The 20993-nt window shown below is 63.1% G+C and overlaps 4 protein-coding genes across 5 annotated transcripts in view; 3 read left to right on the forward strand and 1 right to left on the reverse strand.

Moving 5' to 3' along the window:
* Nucleotides 1–3290, forward strand: part of TPCN1 (two pore segment channel 1) — a 40527-nt gene extending 37237 nt beyond the window's left edge. The window contains exon 26 of the mRNA XM_057374203.1: nt 825–3290. Coding sequence (XP_057230186.1) covers nt 825–947 — 123 coding nt within the window. The 3' untranslated portion in view covers nt 948–3290. The remainder of the gene's footprint in view (nt 1–824) is intronic.
* Nucleotides 3291–3296: 6 nt separating this feature from the next.
* SLC8B1 (solute carrier family 8 member B1) lies at nt 3297–9974 on the reverse strand. Its single transcript, XM_057374199.1, has 15 exons — nt 9268–9974; nt 8681–8833; nt 8543–8595; nt 8385–8443; nt 8033–8137; nt 7750–7917; nt 7446–7553; nt 7307–7363; nt 7029–7159; nt 6744–6885; nt 6275–6396; nt 5953–6106; nt 5784–5864; nt 5219–5283; nt 3297–5130 (listed from the first exon to the last, which is right to left on the reverse strand). The coding sequence occupies exons 1-15, from the start codon at nt 9406–9408 to the stop codon at nt 4933–4935; spliced, it is 1737 nt and encodes a 578-aa protein (XP_057230182.1). The 5' UTR covers nt 9409–9974; the 3' UTR covers nt 3297–4932.
* A 1701-nt stretch (nt 9975–11675) lies between these two features.
* On the forward strand, nt 11676–15832 carry PLBD2 (phospholipase B domain containing 2). 2 transcript variants are annotated; one of them, XM_057374198.1, is made up of 12 exons: nt 11677–11941; nt 12063–12156; nt 12253–12411; nt 12792–12892; nt 13251–13465; nt 13533–13627; nt 13697–13857; nt 13959–14054; nt 14264–14335; nt 14414–14566; nt 14676–14838; nt 14925–15831. In XM_057374198.1, the coding sequence occupies exons 1-12, from the start codon at nt 11715–11717 to the stop codon at nt 15090–15092; spliced, it is 1704 nt and encodes a 567-aa protein (XP_057230181.1). In that variant the 5' UTR covers nt 11677–11714; the 3' UTR covers nt 15093–15831. The 2 variants fall into 2 exon arrangements, with proteins under 2 accessions (XP_057230180.1, XP_057230181.1); XM_057374197.1 differs by having other exon boundaries at nt 11676–11941; nt 13533–13857; nt 14925–15832.
* Nucleotides 15833–16923: 1091 nt separating this feature from the next.
* Nucleotides 16924–19822, forward strand: SDSL (serine dehydratase like). The gene is made up of 9 exons (XM_057374202.1): nt 16924–17018; nt 17782–17828; nt 18097–18280; nt 18384–18423; nt 18513–18652; nt 18896–18984; nt 19086–19313; nt 19400–19524; nt 19603–19822. The coding sequence occupies exons 3-9, from the start codon at nt 18113–18115 to the stop codon at nt 19794–19796; spliced, it is 984 nt and encodes a 327-aa protein (XP_057230185.1). The 5' UTR covers nt 16924–17018; nt 17782–17828; nt 18097–18112; the 3' UTR covers nt 19797–19822.
* The last annotated feature ends 1171 nt before the right edge of the window (nt 19823–20993 follow it).

Here is a 20993-nt window from a genome sequence, read left to right on the forward strand (position 1 = left end):
TCTGCTTGGCTGAGCTGCCCTGGGCTCCCCAGGTGTCTCTTGGGGCTGTGAGCACTGCCTGGTGCTGCCTGGGGCTTGGCTGCTGAGCACAGAGCTCTTAAACCTCTGGAATGTGGCTGTGTTGGAGCTTAGGCGTGTCTGTCTGTCTGTCACAGAACCGGGGGCTCTCCAAGCAGGGCTGCTCTGCAGGCTGAGTGAGGTGGSAAACACAGGAATCAGCAGATTCCCTGGATTTTTAGCACCTTCCTGCCRGTGCCCTTGGTGGTCAGGAGCTTTCTGCAGTGGGTTTGGTCACTGTCCTGCCAAAGGTATTTGAAGGTCATGGATGAATGTAATGATTAGAATTAATCTGGTAATGTTTGAATCTGTCCTTTGTCCCTGGAGCAGACAGGGATGAATCTGGAGCCCCCCTAAATAAAATAAATGTGTTATTTACTGTGGGGCTGCACGGAAGCGCCCTGCCTGCTCTGCTTGGTCTGTGACTCAGGGGTGTGACACCCTGAAACACCTGGGTGCTGCCTGGCATCAGGAGCAGCTCTGCAAATCCCAGTCATCATGGGAACAGCATTACTCAAGCCCTAAATGCTCAGGAGGGACATCCTGAAGGAGGGATGTTCCCTTGCCCACATTTGGGTGTGGTGGCAAGGTCTTGGTGCAATCCACCTGGGTTGTTGCAGGAGTTCAGGCCGTGTCCAGGGCTTTGGCAAGAGCCCTCTGTGCCTGAACAAACGTGCCCTGCCMAGGCAGAGTGGCAGAAGGCTCTGCCTTCGGGGGCACAGCGAGGGGCCCGGCCTGATCCGTGTGTGTTTGCTCTCCCGCTGCAGGAATGGTACGAGGAGCACTCCAGGAAAGAGGAATCTCAGACCCCACTGCAGGAGCCTGCYTCTGCTTCCAGCAGCTCTCTGAAGCCCCTGAGCCTCCGACAGCGCTCCCAGACCGTCATTTAGGCTGAGCTAACGCGAGCCACCTTCTATGCAATAACTAGAGAATTCCCTCCCAGCCTGTACTTGGGGAGGGTGTATATAGATCTGTCAGTGTACCAGTGTAGGGATCAAAGCTCCCTCCCAGCAGTGGGGGCTGGAAAGGCAGAGCCCAGGATGGAGCACCCTGCTCATCTGGGCAGAGCAGAGCCCTTGTCCCTCTGAGCCACCTGCCAGGCTCCAGCTCCTGCTGCTTGTTTCACCACTAACAGACCTTGGGGAAAGGGACRTGTAATCCATTAACAGCAGGGAATTCGCTGAGGTCACCTGCTTAATATTAAAACTTGGGCCCTTTTTGAAGATCCCTTTTGCTCAAAGGGTACCATTAACCTAGGGATAAAAGATCAGGGAGTGAGTTTTTGTTTTCTTCTCCACTTCCCTTCTGCATGGAAGGGGGAGGTGGTGTGAAATCTCAGCACTTTGGAAGGGCAGGCTGCCTTCCCCCTCCTTTTTCCCACACCTAGATGCACTCCCTGTAGTAGCTCCAGCTCTGATTATTGAATTTAGCTGTTCCTGAGCAGTTCTGAGGGCCAGCACCTCATCATGTTGTGACCATAGGTGGGACAGGGCTTTGGAGAGACTGCTGTATCTGCATCACTGCTGGTCAGTCCTGCCTGGGCTTGGGGTCACTCCACAAACCCCAAAGTGTGTTCAGGGAGGGGGATTCTGCAGGGTGATGTGACTTTTGGGCTCTGCCACTTGGACACTTGCCCTGTAAAACCTCTCTGGCTGGTCCTTAGCTCCAATCAATGACTGGGAGGAGGAGTGGAAGGGTTTGCAGCTCCAAGTCTGGCTTTCTTCTGCCTGGCTCTGGATTTAGGCGAGTTTAGGAGAGCTCCTGGGCATCACACAGTCCTGGTGGTCAGTCCCCAGTCCTGGCTCTGGACTGGAGCCAGTCCCAGCCCAGAGTGGGGCTCCTCCCTCACAGGGATGTTCCTCAGGCTGGAGAACATCAGTCAGGTCATGGGAAGATCCACTGAAWAGCTCCATTGCTCTCCTGGATTTTGGATGCAGGAGGGACATGGAAAACAATTCTGCTCACCCATCTGCTTTTCTGAGCTGCCACACCTGGGAGCTGAGGGATGGGGAGGAAGGGGGAAAAGGGAGCCTTTCCCAACATTTGCTGTGTGATTGTGACAGTTGTGTCATCACTCTCTGGAGCCTCTCTCCAGGTCCCTCTTTGCCCTGTCRGTGCTGAGGGCTGGAATTCCCTGGCAGCTGGGAGCTTCCCTCTCCTCGTGCTGTTTGATGTTTCCTCAGGTCTGGACTAAGAGTGGAGCTTCCCCCTTCCTCTGAGTGCATCAGGCAGGGGGAGATCCCTGTCCCCATTCCCTTTGTCCCACATCCCTGTGTTTTCCTTGGCCTCACTGCATGGCACAAGGACAGCAGGAGAGGGCTGATCCTACCTGGGCAGCTCAGGAGCATTTCCTGGGTGGGTGAGACTTTGAAGGAGGCAAGACCGGACTGCTTCTGGAAATCTCTCCCTCCCTGAGCACTTGGAAGGAGTGGGTGAGCAGCTTCCCAGGCAGCACACACTCCTTGCCAAATTCACGGCAACTCTTTGTTTCCTTTGTGGATACTTGCAGGTATGAAACTGAGCTGACCCGTGAAGGACCTTAAAGGGCTGTTTTCCAAACCATAAATTCACCCACAAATTAACGAGCAGCGCGGTTGTTGCTCTCACAGTCGCTCTGCATGGAGTGGCAGTTCCGGAGCTTTATCCAGATTAGTCTTGGGGCTGCAGGAGATGGTGTTTATTGTGCTTTAAATTGTGGGCAGGAAGAATGAGCATTGTGAAGGTTAGTGGGGAAAAAAAATGTGGCCGTGTTTAATCTCCACATTCCCCACAGCCTATTGCTCCTGGCAGGGCTGTCAGTGACTTAATTTTTTTTTTCTTTTGGGGGTTGTTTTCTGGGTGTGAAAGGAGCTGTGGCTTTAAGCTGTGTTGAGGGGAGCACTGACCTGCTGTTCATGYGAGAGCAGGGCTCCCTGGAGGGCTTGGGCTGGGGGTCAGGGTGCTCCTCCCCGGGGCTGATCCTCCCCCACCTTCCCGTGTTCATTATTTTTGTAACCCACGGAGGGCGGCAGCAGTTTGCTTCTTCCATATGACTTTGGAAGGAAACCAAGTTTGAGTACGGGGCATCCCCTTCTATTTATCCTCCTCTCCCTCCCCTGACACACRGACTGACGACGGAGACAATCATTTTGCAGGGAGCACGGGAGGAAGCACTGCAGGATTTTGTATGCTGGCGTTTTGTTTATTAAAATCCCGCGATTTTATGGACGTGTCTGTCAGATGTTCTCTAGATTTTTTTTTCAGGCACTAATAAAGAGCATCCTCGGCTTTGTAAAGGCTTCCTTTCCTCTTTCCCCGTGTTATTCCAGAGATGGGGTTTGGCCGAGCTGGAGCATTCCCAGGGTTTCAAGAGGAGCCTGCCTGCCCTGTCCAGTGGCAAGTGCTTTTGTTGGCAATATTTTACCTGCTTGGCATTCCAGGACATTACAGAGCCCAGCTTCCCTTCTACCCTTCCCCTGCCAGGATTTTCCCTAAACATCAAAATAACTTGCTCAGAATTAGGTTTTCCAAAGCTGCACCAGCGCAGTGTTGAGGCCGGGAGGGGTGTTTGTGCCTCTGCCCTGGGACGTTTGCCGTGGTTTCCATTGCTTTAGCCCTGCCTGTGGCAGGAATTGGGGGCTGTGTCCCAGCTCCTCCCGGCAGGCCCAGGGCACAGCCAATGGCTGCAGGCACGGGGAGCGTTATTTGTTTTGTGAAAGCTGCTGGTATCTGTTAGAAAAAGGAGAAATGTTCTGGGCCTGTCAGGAAAGGATAAGGAACCAGGTCTGACAGTTGTGGGGCTTGCACAACACYCCCCTCTCCCACAGGGCAGGGCTGTGGCTGTCCCTCTGGGATGACAATTTGTGTCCTGTGGACCCTGCAGCTGGGAGCAGCACACCAGCCCGTCCATTCCACTCCCCTGGGAGCAGGARCCTTCCCCTGGCACGATGGGCAGCCCTGCAGGTGTCCCTGTCCCCAGGGACCGAGCCGTGCTGACCCGTGCAGTGACCGTGACACATGTGACTGCTCTTGGGACATCAAACCACTTCCCCATCCCTCGGGAAAACCGCTCTGGGYGTCCCTGGGTCCTCTGCTGCCTCAGCCCTGGCTGTTCCCTCTCCCCTCCAAAGGCTCCGTGCTGAGTAAGGGCTGTGTCACAGCACAGAGCAGAAGCGGCCCTGGCGCCAGGCAAAAGTCAAGGTTGGGTTTGTGTTTGTTTTTTTTTTTTTATTGCAACTTTTTTACAGTGCCTAAATCTAGTCCTGCCAGAGGTCAACACTGTGTGTGGAAACCTCCAAGTCCTTTCCTACAGCTCTGCCCACCCCARGGGGAGGAGAAAAAGTAGGATCTGAAACCAGGTTGAAAAAACATCGCTAAAAAACAGCAGGGGAAACCAGCCTTGCTTGGTTTGGGGTTTGTTTTCCCTCAGGCTTGGCTTGCACTGAACTGTGTCCCCTCAGCCCGGTGTGGCTGTGCCAGCTCCATGCCAGCAGGGATGTCCTTCCCAAGGACAAATCTGTGTGCCTGGGCTGGTGGCAGTGTCACCCCCTGTGGCACAACTGCCCCAGCTCTGCCAGGGYGGCTGCAGGGAGCTGAGCAGGGGAAGGGGCAGCAACTGAGGAGACAAAGCCTCCCTGAGCTGGAGCTTCCCCATCCTCCCCTCCAGACACCGCCAAGGGCTCAACTCCTGCCCAGAGTTCCCTAAATTACAGGGATTGAACAGAGTGAAGAGAGGATGAGGGCACTGACAGCCCCTTCCCCGAACCCTCCCCTCTCCGAAGAGCAAGCCTGAGGCTGGGCTGGCACCTGCAGCAGCACGGCTGAGCTGTCCTTGTCCCCACCAGGGACAGGGAGGGGACATCACTGCTGGGAAGGCAGAGTGAGAGCCCTGGGGTGTCAGGGCGTGGGGAAACGGATCACCCTGAACTCGGTGAGCAGGGCCACGCACAGGAACAGCAGGTAGTAGGCGATGAGGCAGAYGCCATAGGCCTTTCCCAGCTGGAAGCACTGCGCCGGCACCGTCACGAAGGAGAACACCAGGCTGAGCCCCAGCGCCCCCGCCAGCACCCACACCAGCGGGCTGTCGGGCTCCAGCTGCCGAGAGAGGGGGTGATGGGGGTGATGGGGTGACACCGGGGTCCTGCTGCCACCCTGCCCCTGTCCTGTGTCCCCACAGCCTCACCTTCACCAGCGGCTGGCTGCTGGTCATCTGCAGCAGGCAGCCCAGCCCCACRCCGACCAGGATGTCTGGGGCACGTTCAGGATGGACACAGCACTGACCACATCCCTCAGCCCCACAGCCTCCTCCTCCTCCTCCTTCCTGCACCTCCCTGCGTTCCCAGCCAAAACATTCCCTGCCTGGGGTGAATACAACTCGGAGAGGAGGAGGGGCTGCAGCCCGGGCTGGGAACCCCCCAAAATCTGACAATGGGAGGCACAGCCTCTTCTCCTCCTTCCCTTTGGCAGATCCCAAAYTGCCACRTTCCAGCCCMAACTCCTGCCCAGCTGGGCTGGAACAGCTGTGGGGACAGGGGTGCTGCTGGCTCTGTCCCTGCACCTCCCCAATGCCTTCCTGTCCCCCCACACCGTGGGAGCACCGGGGAGGATGCCAGCATTGGAGGGACTCTGGGATGGATCCTCTCCGGGGCTGCCACAGCACCAGGGGCTCTCCCTGGGCTGTGGGCAGGGAAACTGAGGCAGCTCCTGGCCCTGGTGCCCCCAGCCCGGCCCTGGCAGCCAAAGGATACTGAAGATGATGCCCCCGAAGCAGGCGGAGAAGGCCATGCGGGGATAGCCCTGCCGGGCCATGGTGAGGTCGGAGAAGGTGTCTGCAGAGGGACAAAAGGACACTGTGGGGATGGCCGGGGGGACCCCAGGCTGTGCCAGGGGGGCACTGGGGACCAGCAGAGCCCTCACCCCCGATGCTGTTGCCCCAGGCCAGCAGGGTCAGGCCCAGCACRGTGTTGCTGAGCTGGAAGATGACRCCCAGGGTGCGCAGGATGTTCACCAGCTCCGTGGCGGCGGCGTTGATCCACATGGCGCTGGCCAAAAACCCCAGGAAGGCAAACGCCTGGCGGGAAGAGGAGCCAGCCCATCCCTGGTGCATMCCCAGGACCCTGCAGGCCTCCAGCCAGGCCCTCCTGGGGACACTGGGGAYGGTCCAGCTTCCTGCTCTGCCCCCAGTCTGGAGCAGGCTGGGCTGTCCCCAGTGGGTGCTCGGGGACAGGGGACACCTTACACAGTGATACTTGGGTGGCTCCTCGTTGCTCGTGGCCATGAAGACGATGAGGGCCAGGGCAGAGGCAACCAGTGTGACCAGTGCCCAGACTGGGAAGATGCCCTGGATCTGGTACAGCCCATCTGCACGGGGTGGGGAGAGGGGGCATCAGGGAGGCTGGGGCAGGATCCCACCACACTTGAGGCAGGAGCCCTGTSAGCTAAAGCCACCTCTACTCTGTGCCTCAGTTTCCCCAGGCAGGCCAGGCCTGCCCCACTGTCCACCCACGGCCTGGATTCTGGGTGCCCAAGCCCCCATCCCTGTGGAGTGCAAACCAGCTGCAAATCAAACCCCCAGCCTGGCTCTCCACTGCCCATCCTCCCTCCCCTCAATAGGGACCCAGCTCTGAAGTGCTCCTGCTGTTCCCAGGCTTTGGTGGCCACCTCAGCCCTGTCCCCTCCTGGAGGATGGGACCATCCCAGGCTCTTACAGGCGCCCGACTTGAGGGTGAGGACACAGAGCAGGGGGCTGGTCAGGAGGTGCAGGCAGTTGAGGGGTCTCTTCCAGTTCAGGTCCTCCTTGTCGGGGTCCACCACGGGAACGGTGAGCAGCAGCACCATTTCCACGGGCACCTGGGACAGGGGACACCATGGGGGTCTGCCCCACAGCCCGCTCCCAACCCCCTGTTCCCGTCCCACCATCCCCACTGCAAATCCCCGGGGGGACAGGGACACCCCTTGGGGGCTCCTCCTGCCTCGTGTCCCCCTCCCCTCACCTTGAGGGCCTTGAAGAGCCGCCAGTACCAGGGCTTCCTCCTCCACTTGCGCTGGTCCAAGGGGCTGAGCGCCGTGGCCAGGATGCGCAGGGAGCTCTCCCGGGAGGGCAGCAGGGGCCGGTACTCCTCCCCTGCGAGGGGCCACGGGGGCTCAGCAGGGTGGGGGCTCTCTGTCCCTGCCCCAGCCCTTCCATGGTCCCTGTGTGTGTCCCCAGGGCCACCCCACGGGCTCAGTCACACGTGGGACCCCTGATGATGGAGCAGAGGGAATAACGCACCGTAGTCACTGCTGTTGGTGCCCGAGGACTCCGGCTCTTCCACATCTGTGGGCAGCTCTGGGGGGAAGAGGAAGGGGCAAGGGCAGTGGGAGGGGATCCCACAATGCCAGGGCTCCCCTCCCAGCCCCGCAGCCCTTACCTGGTTCCCAGGGTCCGGCAGGGGCCAGCCCGTCCCCGCGCTGCCGCCGGTGAATCCACGTGCAGAGCACCACGGTGAGCACGTAGAACACGTAGAGCCCCAGGTAACCTGGGGTGGGGAGTGAGGGGGGTCATGGCACCCCCAGGGTGTTCCCACCATCACCCCAGAGTGCTCCCACCACCCCATGGCACTCCCACTGTCTCCAGGGTGCTCCCATTGCCCCCAGAGTGCTCCCACCACCCCCAAAGAGCTCCCACCACTCCCCCAGGGTACTCCTACCACCACCGAACCCCACAGCGCTCACCCAGAGCCTCTGCCAGCCTGATCCTGCCCAAGTAGAGGACCATGAAGGTGAGGAACACGGCCACCATGTAGAAGATGGCGTCCCTGAGGAAGGGCCTGGAGGCGGCCGTGAAGGGCTTGACCAGGGCGATGCCCCCGGCCACCACTGAGGTGACGAACACGCCGGCACCTGCCAACACAACRGGACTGTCTGGGGATGTGGGGACATCCCACAGCTCCAACACAACACCCCAAACACCCTGCCCCAAGCCAGCAGCTCTCTGGGAGGAGCTGGCAGCCCTTACCAAAGATGGCCCCGATCGCCAGCCCCGCTGTCCGGGGGTCAGAGAAGGCCACCACAGCACTGAAGACATCGGGTGCCCCGTTCCCAAAGGCCAGGAAGGTGACACCATGGAGAGAGCACGTCAAGGAAAAGGCCTGGCAGCCTCCTCCCCGTGGGGACACGGGTGCTGTGCGCTCCTGCCCAGTGCCAGCACGTGACCRCTTGTCCCTCTGTCACCTCCAGCTCAGGCTCCAAATTGGTATTCCATGGCACGGTGTCRAGGGGACACAGAGTGACCCTGCCACAGCCACCTCCCCTGCCCTGTCCCCACATCCCTCCTCCTGGCTGAGGTCCCCTGTGATTTGCCAAGGATACTGCCACGTTGTGGGACAGCTTCAGGTTGGTGGAGATGGCTGATAAGTTGGGACAAAAGCTGCAAGGGCAGAGAATGACACAGATGATGGGGCTGCTTGGGGACCACGGCACTCCCGGTCACTCTGGGGACAGTCCCCTCCTCTGCGGGGCCACTCACAACTTCTCCGCTGTCACACCGAGGATGACGAACAGGTACAGCAGCCAGAGAGCCTGTGGGGTCAGGGGCGGCACAGAGAGGGGTCAGTGGGGTCCCCACAGCGGAGCACCCCCGGCACCGCCCCGCTCCTGTCCTTACATAGAGGGTGACGGCCAGGGGCAGCAGCCGGGGCGGGAAGACGCAGAACACCCCATCGAGGTAGTCGAGGAAGCCGCCGTCGAGCCGGCAGTCGGGGTTGCTCCGGATGAAGTGGCACCACTCGGAGCTGTTGTGTTTCCGAACCTCCCAGCACTGTGGGGCAAGAGCGGAGGGGCCCGAGCCGGGCACCTGAGTCCCACCCCACCCCAGCACCCACCGCCCTCCCCGCGGGCTGCCAGGGAGTCCCCACCCCTCTGTGGGGCTGCTTTTTGTCATCCCTGCCTCGCTTTCCCCATCTGTGCTACCTGTGCGTGGGCCGAGGGCTGTGCCAGGGCCAGCAGAGGTGGAAACCCTTGTCCCCACCCCGTCCCTGTCCCCACACGGCCCACACSCACCCCCGGCCCTGGGAAGGCGCCGGCCTGGCCGGCAGCGAGGGTTTCAGAGGAGAAAARCAGCAGCGGAGGAAATCCTGGTGAGATCCCTGCAGCGATGGCGGGGACGGGGGAACAGGGACGGGACCCCCCACCCCGGCAGTACCCAAATCCCTCTCAGCGTCCCCACAAGGCCTCCGCAGCCCTCAGACTCACATCCAGGCCCCGTGCGTGGCTCAGAGCATCCCCCCCGGCAGGGATCGTGCGCCCCACGTCCAGCAGCAGCAGCGGGGTCCCGGCTGGCAGCACCCCGGCCAGGCTGGGCACCCCGGCCAGCCCCGCGGTCCCCTGCCCCATGGTGGGGACAGCCCGGGGGACACCTACCGCCGGCAGCGACCCCCGGGGGGACAGAGCGGGGGCCGCCCCCGGACCCCCATCCCGCGCTCCCCGGGCGGGGCGAGGAGGGGTTAAAAATCAATAAAAATTAATAATAAAAATGGAAATTAAAATTAATGATAAAAATAAAGGAATGGATAAAAAGCAGAGGCCCCCGCRGGCAGGCTGAGCCTCCGCCGCTGCGCCACGGCCCCGCCGGGGGGTCTCAGCCCCGGGGCCACCCCGAGCTGAGGGGGCGGGGGATGGCACCCACACCCCACGGAGGGCTGGGGGCACCTCTGGGGACACCCCTGGGGACACCCCTGGGGACACCCCTGGGGACAGGGAGGGGACAGGGAGGGGACGGGGGGCCGCGGTGCGGGTGGGGACGGGGAGCGCGGTGGGGTGGGGTGGGGGATCCCGGGCGGGGATGCGGGGAGCGGGGATGCGGGGCTGGATGGGGGTACCGGGGACCCCACCCGCGGCTCGGACCCACCGTGTCGGCGCGGCCCCGCTGCCGTGCGCGGGCAGCTGATCCCCCCGCCCCCCCGCCTTAAAGGGGCCGCCACCCTCCGCCCTTAAAGCGACAGCGACACTTTCCCACGCGGCGGGCGGGCTGGCTGGCTGCGGACAGGGGACACAAACGCGGGTCTCTGCCCCGTCCCGTCGCTCTCAGGCCGGGACACTCACCCTGGGTGCTGCAGCCGCTTTGGGGTGACCCTCTGAGACCGGGCGAGCTCATCGCAGGCACAGCCGCGGATGGTGGCCCGTGGTGGGACAGCCTSGAGCACAGACCCCCGTGCTGGTGGCCGAGACCCCGCAGAGGGTCCCAGGCTGCTGCTGGTGCCCCTTTCCGCACCCGTGTCCCCAGCTCCAGGACACCCCAGCCTCACCCCCGCCCCCTGCAGACCCCCGTGCCCTGTTTGCGGGGTGCACGTTGGCCCCCATGGCCGGAGCCCCAAAATCGTGATGGGATTATTCAGAGATCTATTTCCCACCCTGGCCGGTTTCTCCCCGAAGTTGCATTCTATCCTTCTCCACGGATAAGGGGAAAGGAAAAAAAAAAAATAAAATAAAAGCAGTGCCCGGCTGGATGGGCACTGGATGGGTGTCCCCCAGGATCCCGGGTCACCCCTGACACAAAAAAGCTGGTGGCGCCCGCTGGGTGCAGGTCCTGGTCCTGCTAGGAGCTGGCAGGGGCATGGCCCCCTGACCCCGTTGGGACATTGCCGCTTTCTCAACCGGTTTTTCTGGTTTCAGGCCAAATTTGGGTGTTTGCCACATGGCGTGTGTCCCTCTGCACCTGCCCTGGTTTCTGCACCCACGAGTGGCCGGGTCCGGGTGYCCGAGTGGTCTCACTCGGCAGGAGGAGGGCACTGGGCAGCACTGGGACATTACCAGCATGAACTGGGAGCTGCTGGGATGCGCTGGGCTCCACCACACGAGCGGTGCCTTTGGGACGCTGCCCTGCCCAGGACAGGGCGTGTGGCACCTTTTCCAGCCCCACTGGGGACTCTCCAGGGTGACTGTGCCCCGCACCGTGACTGTGCCATGCGGGTGGGGGTCCAAGCCCTCAGACCCTGCTCCCAGCGCAGGAGGGGGACTTTGCCCGCCAGATGAGGAGGAGGAGGAGCGGAAGGCAGTCAACAGGCGCCGGCCGGGATTGCACAAGGCCGGCGCTGCCGCGGGGCTGAGGCCCAAGGAAGGCACCAGCACCTCGTGTGATCCCCCTGCCCCCAAAACGGGGACACGCCGAGGGTGCCCACCCGAGGGGCTCCACGCGGGGTCCCCAAGGGCGGGGCAGGGCTGGGGCGGGGAGAGGGGAACCTGCGCACATCTCCCGCGGGCGCTGGGAGCGGTGACACGGGACTGTGGGTGTCAGGGGTGACCCGCGTGGCTGTGAGCGTGGGGCCGTGGGGCAGCAGGGCGGGACAAGGGGGTGCTGGGGACAGACAGGGGGTCCTGCGACCACCGAGCGGRCAGGGGGCGTGGCCACGGCTCAAACCACGCCCCCACCCCGGCCGTGCCCGAGGATAGCTCTGCTGTTGGGGCGTGGCCATCCGCACGCCCCGCCCCAAACCAGCCCTGCCCCATTCACACACGGGAGCGTCACTGGGGGCGTGGCCACACTCGCGCCCGCCCCCAATAACAAACCGCCCTATCAATGCCCTGGACGCTTTAGTGGGCGTGGTCACATTGGAGCCCCGCCTCTCAAAGGGTCCATTCACAGCACGGCGGCGCTGCTGGGGGCGTGGCCTCTCCTGGCCCCGCCCCTCGGTGTGCCCGCCATGGCGGCCCCGCGGGCGCTGTTGGTGGCTTGGCTGCTGTCCCCGCTCCTGTCCCCGCTCCTGTCCCCGCTCCTCTCCGCTGTCCCGGCCGGCGCAGCCCCGTCCCCGGTGCCCCGCAATGTCTCCGTGCTGCTGGAGCCGGGCTCCGAGCGGCTGCGCGTCCTCCCCGGCCGCCACCCTGGCGCTGTCGCCTGGGCCAGCCTGGATGACCGYATCCCCCACGTCGGGTAGGGACGGGACCGGACGGGCTGGGCTGACCCGCGTGGGTCGGGACGGGGCCGGGATTGCCCCAGCCGGGCCCTCCCCTGTCCCACCCGTGCCGTGACCCCCTGTGTCCCCACCCCACAGCTGGGCTTTCCTGGAGGTGACCACCAACGCCTCGTACAATGACAGCCTGCAGGCCTAYGCCGCCGGGCTGGCCGAGGCTGCGGTCACCGAGCAGGTAAGGGCGGACCCCTCCCGAAATGGGGATCTGCGGGACGTGGTGTGGTCCCTCCGCTGGCTGTCCCCGCCGGTGACACACGGCCGTGTCCCCCAGCTGATGTACATGCACTGGATGAACACCATGGTGGGCTACTGTGGCCCCTTCAAGTACGAGAGCGAGTACTGCCAGAAGCTGCGGGACTACCTGGAGGCCAACCTGGCCTGGATGGAGGAGCAGATGGCAAAGGGGCAGGACCCCGAGTACTGGCACCAGGTGAGGAYGGGGTCCCCCCACCCAGGGGAACCCCACTGGGACAGCTGGGCCTTTAAYCCAGAGGAGGGGACAGGACAGCGAGATGTCCTGGCCGGGCTCCAGGCAGGATGACAGGGATGTGSTCATCCTCCTTCCTGGCGTGAGTAGAGGTGACTCGTGACTTCCTCCCCCCAGAGCTGCACGTGCTGCTATTGGGGTGCACAGGGGGTGACTTTGTCACCCTTGGCCATGAGTGCTGAGTCATGACCTTGGTGACAGGGACACTTCCCCCCTGTGCCTCTGCAGCGGCACTGAGACCCAGCTGCTCTGGGAGAATGAGTTCCCCAAACCTCTCAGCCCTCCTGGCAGGAGCCGGGTGCCAGCTCTGTCCCTGTCCCCAGGTGCGCCTGGCCCTGCTGCAGCTGAAGGGGCTGGAGGACAGCTACAAYCGGCGCCTGGACTTCCCCCGGGGCAGGATCACCCTGGCACCCTTTGGCTTCCTGTAAGCAGCTCCTCAGAGGCGCTGGGGAGTGGGCCATGGTTGTCCTGGGGTTTGGTGTGCTGTGGGGACAATTCCTGTGTGTCCAGTCCCCCTTGTCCACCTTTGCTGGGCACTTGTCCTCTACTGCTGGGGCAGGATGGAGCCAAAGCAGGTTCTCCTCCTCTACACACCCTGGGCTGGCTGGTGGGTTCCCCCCACAGCCCCTGCCTCAGTTTCCCCACTGCTTTGCTCCACCTTCCCTCCCTGTTCATGCCATCATGGTGCTCCCAGCACTGGGGTGTGYTGGAGATGGACAGACAGGCAGACAGAGAGCTCTGGGGTATCCTTCACCTGACCCCTCATATCTTGTTTCCCTCAGGCTGCTGCAGCTGGGCGGTGACCTGGAGGACCTGGAGTCTGCCCTGAACCGCTCCTCCCCGCAGCGTGTCCTGGGCTCAGGGTCCTGCTCCGCCCTTGTGAAGCTGCTGCCGGGCCACCGGGACCTGCTGGTGGCCCACGACACGTGGACCTCGTACCAGGCCATGCTGCGCGTCATCAAGAAATACACACTGCCCTTCCGCGCCTCGGCCGGCGGTGCGTGCGCTGGGCAGGGGGGGCTGTGCCTCACAACCCCCTTCTGATGCCTCTGCTCCCCCTCCAGGCAAATCTGAGATCCCCGGGAGCGTGCAGGTGTTCTCCTCCTACCCCGGCACCATCTTCTCCGAGGATGATTTCTACATCCTCAGCAGTGGCTTGGTGAGCGGGTTTGGTCTGTGGAGCTCCCACCCCGTGGAACTGCCATCCCCATCGCTCCCTTCCCYGCAGGTAGCGCTGGAAACCACCATTGGCAACAACAACCCGGCCCTGTGGAAGTACCTGGAGCCCCGGGGCAGCGTCCTGGAGTGGCTGAGGAACATCGTGGCCAACCGGCTGGCCCGCAGTGGCTCCGAGTGGGCYGCGGTCTTCAGACGCTTCAACAGCGGCACGTGAGTGGGGTTGGGATGGGCTGGGGGCTGGCAATCGGTGCTGGATGGGGTGGGATGGGCTGGAGGCTGCCAGAGGGATGCATTCCCCRTTCTCCATGCAGGTACAACAACCAGTGGATGGTGGTGGACTACAAGGCCTTCACTCCGGGCAGAGCTAGCCCCACGCCRGGTCTGCTGACGGTGCTGGAGCAGATCCCGTGAGTGGCCCCGTTCCTCCCTGAGCTCCTGCTCTCCTCTCCCATCCCGGTGGGAATGGGAATCCTGCCTTCCCCAGCAGGGGCTCACAGGGCAATGGGCTGTGGCTAAAGGCTCAGGGGGTGCTGCTACAGAGGTGATGGGGTGGGGACCCCCAGGATGTCCCCCACTGTCCCCAGTGCTCTGACCAGTGCTCTCCCTCCCAGCACAGGGGCCTGGTGGTGGTGGCYGATCAGACAGAGCTGCTGTACCAGCAGGGCTACTGGGCCAGCTACAACGTGCCGTGAGTGCCAGCCCTGCCCCGTGCAGTGCCACTGCTGGCCTTGTCCCCCGCCCCGCTCACTGGGTCCCCCCACCCCAGGTACTACGAGGAGATCTTCAACGCCAGCGGGAACCTGGAGCTGGTGAGGAAATACGGGGACTGGTTCACCTACGACAAGAACCCTCGTGCCCAGATCTTCCGCCGCAACCAGACGCTGGTGCACGACCTGGACTCCATGATCCGCCTGATGCGGTGTGTGCYGGGCCCCCCAACCTGCCTGTTCCACCCTGGAGTTTCCCACGATCCATGGAGTTTTTTTTTTCCATGTCTTCACCGTGGCTCTCTCCCGRCCCTTCTGCAGGTCCAACAACTACCTGCAGGATCCCCTGTCACGATGCAGRGGCTGTGACCCTCCCCAGAACGCTGAGAACGCCATCTCGGCCCGCTCCGACCTCAACCCTTCCAACGGCACCTACCCCTTCCCAGCCCTGCGCCAGCGCTGCCACGGCGGCATCGACATGAAGGTGTGGACCAGACACCCCTGGGGGCTCCTCTCCATAGCTCCCGTTCCTGGTGCTGACGTGACCCTGTTTTGTGTCCCCATCTCCAGGTCACCTCCTCGGGCATGGTCCCCACCTTCGGGCTGGTGGCGGTCAGTGGCCCTGCGTGGGATGATGTCCCCCCGTTCCGCTGGAGCACATCCCCCTGCAGCTCCCAGCTGCACATGGGCCACCCCGACCTCTGGACCTTCCCCCCAGTCAAGGTCCACTGGGACTGAGCGGGCGCCGGTGCCCTCTGTCTGTCCATCCTTGGCCGTCTGTCCCCTCTGGGGGTGCAGCTGGCTGTGGGGTGTCTCAGCCCCTGCTCTTTCTGCCTCTCGGGGTCCTGGCTGTGCTGCAYGAGGGGCTGAGCCCCCGTGTCCCCTCCCTGCCACGGGGCTCTCCAGTCCCAGCACCTTTCCCTGGGTGCTGCTGCCTGGTTTGGGGGGGCTCTTCCCAGCAAAGGGGGGTGCTGGGTGTCTGGGGGCTCACCCATGGGGCAGAGAGGAGGGCGGTGAGCTGGTTTGGCTGTGGCAAATAAAGTGCTCTGTGTTGGTGGCTGTGCTTTGCTCTCTGCTGGGGTTCTCTGGTGCTTGTGTCAGGGTTGGGCTCACGCAGGGGTCTGGCCCCCACCCCATTAACAGGATGATCCCGCTTCTCTGCTGGTGGGAGGGGGTGTGGCCAGCCCGGAGGGTTTTTTGGGGGTGCAGGCTGTGAGGGGTTCTCTGCTGGAATGGGGGAGCCCCGCTGCTCGCCCCTCAGGAGTGGGAGACCATCCCTCATCTCTTTTGTCTTCCTTTCCTCTGGCACCTGTGTGCCCCCATCCCCAAAACCCGCGGTGCAAAATCCTCTTAGGCAGCTCCCTTGATCCGCTCTGCCTCGTTAGGAATAACGAGGTCATTACTGGGGGATTAATGGGCTGCGGCTCGGCAGCGCTTTGAAGGCGCCAGGTTCCCACCGGGGCTGGGGGCCCCTGGGGCTCCCCGGGGGCTGTGGGGGGGTGGGAGGTGGCAGGTCTTTGTTTTTGGGGTGCTGGTACCCCAAAAAGAGGGATGGGTGCCCTGGGGAAGGCGAGGTGTCCAAATCTCACTGTGCTGGGACAGGCTGCAGGTAAGGTGGAGATGGTAGCAGCTTTGTCCCCTGGTGCCCCTGTGATGTCCTGTGATGGGGGGGGGGTGATTTTGGGGTCCCCGTGCCTCAGTTTCCCCAGACAGATCACCATCGCTGGGTGAAGGAGCAGCAAGGAGGAACAGGGCACACTGGAAATGCCGCAGAGTTGCCGATTCCCTTTTTTTGTTTCCTCAAAAGTGGAAAAACAAACGAAAAGTTGTTAAATCTCACCCCAGCTGCCACCAGTGTCACCCAGCGACCCTGGCCAAGGGAAGTGACCAGGTGACAGCCTGGCACTGCCTTCCTCAGGGCAGGGATGGAGCCAAAAGAAGCAAAAGGGGGATAGTGAGGTGGGTGGAAAGGGACCCTGGAGCAGCCCAGGGCTGAGCTGGAACGTGTTCTCCTCCCCAAGGGGGTCTCCAGCCTCACCCCTGTGAGCTGGGGGGGATTTCTCCCCTTTTCCCCATCTCCTGCCACTGTCCCATCCCCAGGGCAGTGGCTGCAGCCTGTGYCCGTTGTGAGGTGTGGGGGTGGTCCCTCCAAAGACCCCCAGAGGGACGGGAGCTGTGCCCCCCGATGCCCCCATTCAATAAATCCTCCTCGTGCCCCACYTTTCCCGTGCCCGGTGCCCCAAGARCAGCGTGGCTSTGTGCTGTGCWCCCTCCGGAGCCAAGTGATGGTGTGGGCAGCAGGATAAAAGTTTTATTGTCACCAAGAGCCAGCACCAGCGGGGACAGGGCTGTCCTGGAGCTCTGTCCCTGCTCGGTGCCTGCCAGCAGCGGAGCTCTGGGGGGTTTTGCAGCACTCTTGAGGTCAGGGGACTGAAATCCCATATTCTGGTGTCACTGCAGTGGGGCAGAGCGGGAAATAGTGGGGGATTCCCGGTGAACCCTGTTTGGGGTGTGTCCATTCCAGTGCAGTGTCCCCTCTGCTTCCAGGCTTGGCCAGAGTGACAGAGGAACCTTCTGCGGCTGCGGGGCTGGGAGCCAGGCCTGGACCTTCCTCCCGATCCCACCTTCCTCCTCCTCGCTGCTGCGCAGCCCCTCGGAGCAGAGGTAGGGCTTTTACCCTGGGGGTGTCACCGGGGCTGGGTGACAAGGAGGGGTCCCTGAGGAAAGAGGGGGCTCTGCCTGCTAGACCAGGCTCTGGCTGGGTCACTTGGGGCAGCCCCCTCTCCAAAGGGTGCCCAGCATGTCCGGCTGGATCTGGGSGGCTCATTTCGGGGGACTCCCCCGGCTGGAGGGGCTGAATTCCCCCGGAATGGGCAGTTTGGAGAGGATTTTGGGGCTGCTGTGAGATGGGGGCTTGACAGAGTGGGCAGAGGGATGTGATGGCTTGTTTGGAGGCATAAGGGGTGCCTTGGCTGGGGATTTGGGTTGTTCAGGCTGCGCTGGTTACCCCAGGGGTTCAAGGACAAAATCCTAAAATCTGCTGGTACGTGTTTCTGGCTGGACCCGGTAACACGCAGCGCAAACCCTTGAGGGCCCCCAGAATCATCCGGGAGCTGCCTSCCCTCTTCCCCCATCTCCCGGGAGCCCACATCCCATCTCCTGGGCATGTGAAAGCTGCTGGGATCTGGGTGGCTGCGCCACACGTGTTTGTCCCCGCAGGGTCACCCGGCTGCGTGCCCGGCCATGGCCGAGCGCCTTCGGCASCGCTCCAGCGCCGCGGCTGTAAAACCGCCCAGCGCTGAGCAAACAGCCGGGCCGGGGCAATGTCTGACCCCTGCCCCTTGCCCCTGCTGCGTGGCTGGGCTCGGGGACCTGGGGACACCGGCACGGCCTCTCCGACGTCACCTGTCCCTCTTCTGTCCCGCAGAGCCTGCGGTGRGTGAGGACGCGCAGCGAGGTCCCGAGGGACTCCAGGTAATCCGGAACTGGGTGTGCGCGGGACGCCTGGGGACACCGGGGGACCAGCAGGATGGAGCAGGGGGTGACACAGCCTGTCCCGGGGACAGCCATCGGTGCTGCTGCATCCCGGAGATGGGAGGGAACAGCCCTGGGGACAGCTGGGGACAGCCCCGTCCCTTCCCAGGAGCTCCTGTGCTCCGCACCGAACCCGGGGTGGGCATCGGGGCCGCGGGGGGGAGGCGTGGGGGGCAGCTGGTGACTCCACMGCCTCTCCCGGGCACAGCACCCGTGGTCAGGCCATGGCAGCGCAGCCAGTCGGGGGCCAGAAGCCCTTCCACGTCGTCTCGCCCGTCCTGGAGAGCCTGCCCCTCTCCAAGGCCGTGGGCACCAAGGTCTTCATGAAGCTGGAGAACGTCCAGCCCTCGGGCTCCTTCAAGATCCGGGGCATCGGGCACCTCTGCCAGGATGTGAGTGTGGGCACGGTGTGTGCAGAGAGCTGCTCCTGCCCTCATGGGGGGCACAGCGAGGGCACACAGCCGCCCCCTCCCCKCTTTCTCTCCTGCCTTTCAGGCTGCCAGGAAGGGCTGCCGCCACTTCGTCTGCTCCTCAGGTAATCCACCCTGAGCTGGGGGGATGCTCCTGAGGAATCTGGGGATGCACAGGGGGGGTCGAGCCCTGCCTGAGCCCCACTTTCCACAGGGGGGAACGCGGGTCTGGCAGCGGCGTATGCGGCCAAGCAGCTGGGGCTGCCCATCACCGTGGTGGTCCCCAGCAGCAGCGGCCCCACCGCCGTGCGCAAACTGGAGGAACTGGGGGCCAAAGTCGAGGTCTACGGCAAGGTACCCCCAAAATCGGGGYCTGGGGGTGCAAAGGGGGCTGAGCYTGATCTCAACCTGCTYGTTGATGCTTGGCGAACCGCAAGCAACATCCCAAAATGTCCGCCTCCTGCCCGCCGGCATCGCAGCAGGGTCACCCTGGGAATCCTCAGCCGCTCTGGTGTCCCCCAGCCCTGCAGTGACAAGGGACAATCCCTGGGTTGTGAGGGCTGTGTGCTGAGCCCCTATTGTCCCCTCTCCCCCCAGGTGTGGGACGATGCCAACAGCAGAGCCCAGGAGCTGGTTAAGACAGAGGGCTGGGTCAGCATCCACCCGTTCGACCACCCCTTGGTGTGGTGAGTGCGGCCAGGACTCACTCCTGTCCCGGTCCCCATCCCCGGGATCCGGGCTGGCTCGGGGTGGCCCCAGACTGCATCCCACTGCCCCTCACCCGCAGGGAGGGACACGCCAGCCTGGTCCGGGAGCTGAAGGACTCTCTGGAGGCCAAACCAGGCGCCGTGGTGGTGGCGGTGGGTGGCGGGGGGCTGCTGGCCGGTGTGGTGGCCGGCCTGCACCAGGTGGGCTGGCAGGACGTGCCCATCATCGCCGCCGAGACGCAGGGAGCTCACAGCTTCCACGAGGCGCTCAAAGCCGGCCGGCTCGTCACCCTGCCCGACATCACCAGGTGAGCAGCCACCCGTACGGTGCGSCGAGCTGCCGGGGCTGCCTGAGGTGTCCTGGCCGTGACCGCTCCGTCCCCGGCTGTCSCAGCGTGGCCAAGTGCCTGGGAGCCAAGACGGTGGCGGCGAGAGCGCTGGAGTGCGCCCGGGAGTGCCGGGTGATCTCGCAGGTGGTGGAGGACACGGAGGCGGTGCGGGCCGTGGAGCGGTTCCTGGGTGAGCCGCGGGCACCGGGGGGCTCGGGGTGCGGGGATCCCGGGCTCTGTGGGTGATCCCCCGCTCGTGTCCCCGCAGATGACGAGCGGATGCTGGTGCAGCCGGCGTGCGGGGCTGCTCTGGCCGTGCTCTACTCGGGGMGGCTGCAGCGGCTGCAGAGCGAGGGGCGGCTGCCGGCCCCGCTGGCCTCCGTGGTGGTCGTGGTGTGCGGCGGCAGCAACATCCACACGGCCCAGCTGCGGGCCCTGAAGAGCCAGCTGGGCATGGAGTGACRCCGTGGGATGTGACAGASCCTGGCTGGCRCRCTCCGCTTGGTTTCCTTCCGAAAKAACCAAAATAAAGCCTGCGGGACGYGGGAYTCYTCACGCAGCCTTTTCCRGCGCACAGCACMMGTGCAGGGATGGGGAAACTGAGGCACGGGGCTCCMACTCACTGCAGCCTGTGCTGAGGGTTGGACCGTGTTCCACACACCCCAGTTTTCCCCTGGGACATGCCAGGCATCCTCCTGTGCACCCCTCAATCCTCCACGCCCTCCCCCTGCTCCTCCCCAGGCTGCTTGGGCTGCAGCTCCCCACCTCAATTAGCGAGCGCTCCCTCTCTGACTAATTACTTTGCTACTGTCTTTATGCATTATTATTCTAATGATTATTAATTATTACAAMCCTCTCCCGTTCGTGCCACGCTGGCTGCGGCCAGACGAGAACAACGCGCTTGTTACGGTGATTTATCCACGGAGATCCCCGGCCGGGTTTAACACCTGCGGGCTCCGAGGTGCTCCAGGGGGATATACCCCATCCTAAACCTCCCTAGATCCCTTTTTCCCCCATCCCACTCTTTTCCCCKTTTTTCCTTTCCTCCAGGCTTCCCWGCTCTCCCTCATTCCCACTCCGCAGCCCCGTGTTTGTTTTTAGCCCTTTGCTTTGCTGTGGCGCCTCCTGGGKTTTTTTTGTGTTCTCCCAACATTTCTCCCCCGTCCTTCTTCCCATTTCCGGGGTCTCGCTCCTGCTGGTGCTTTCCTGCTGATCCCTGAGCACCACCCTGTGACGGTGAAGCATTTTCCTGCCCTAAAACCCCCTCTCCTCCTCCTCCCTTTCGGAGCAGAGCGGTCTGAGCCCCAGGATCATCTCACCATRAACATTCCCCTACAAAGCCCTTTCCCCTGACCTGGCTGCCAACCCCACAGAAGCACCCTCCCTGCCCTCAGCCCCGGGCCCCTGCACCTCCCACCGTCCAGGCCACCTCCCCAGGTGCTTCTTGGAGGCCAAACCCCCATAAATCACAGCCCTGCGCTCCATCGTGAGCAATATCTTATGTAAAAAGGTGTTTCCAGGGAGCACCGAAGGCTGGAGAATCCTATTACGAGGCGCACTATTAATTATAAGGAGTCAGCCCAACCTAGTCTGGCTATTTTTTATCCCAGGTCCAAAACCTGATTACTTTCCACCTTCTGCAGACCTTCCCCTTCCGAG

Source organism: Malurus melanocephalus, unplaced genomic scaffold (genome assembly GCF_030028575.1).
Source record: "Malurus melanocephalus ecotype Western Australia unplaced genomic scaffold, MMel_1.1 scaffold_219, whole genome shotgun sequence".
Lineage (NCBI taxonomy): Eukaryota > Metazoa > Chordata > Aves > Passeriformes > Maluridae > Malurus > Malurus melanocephalus.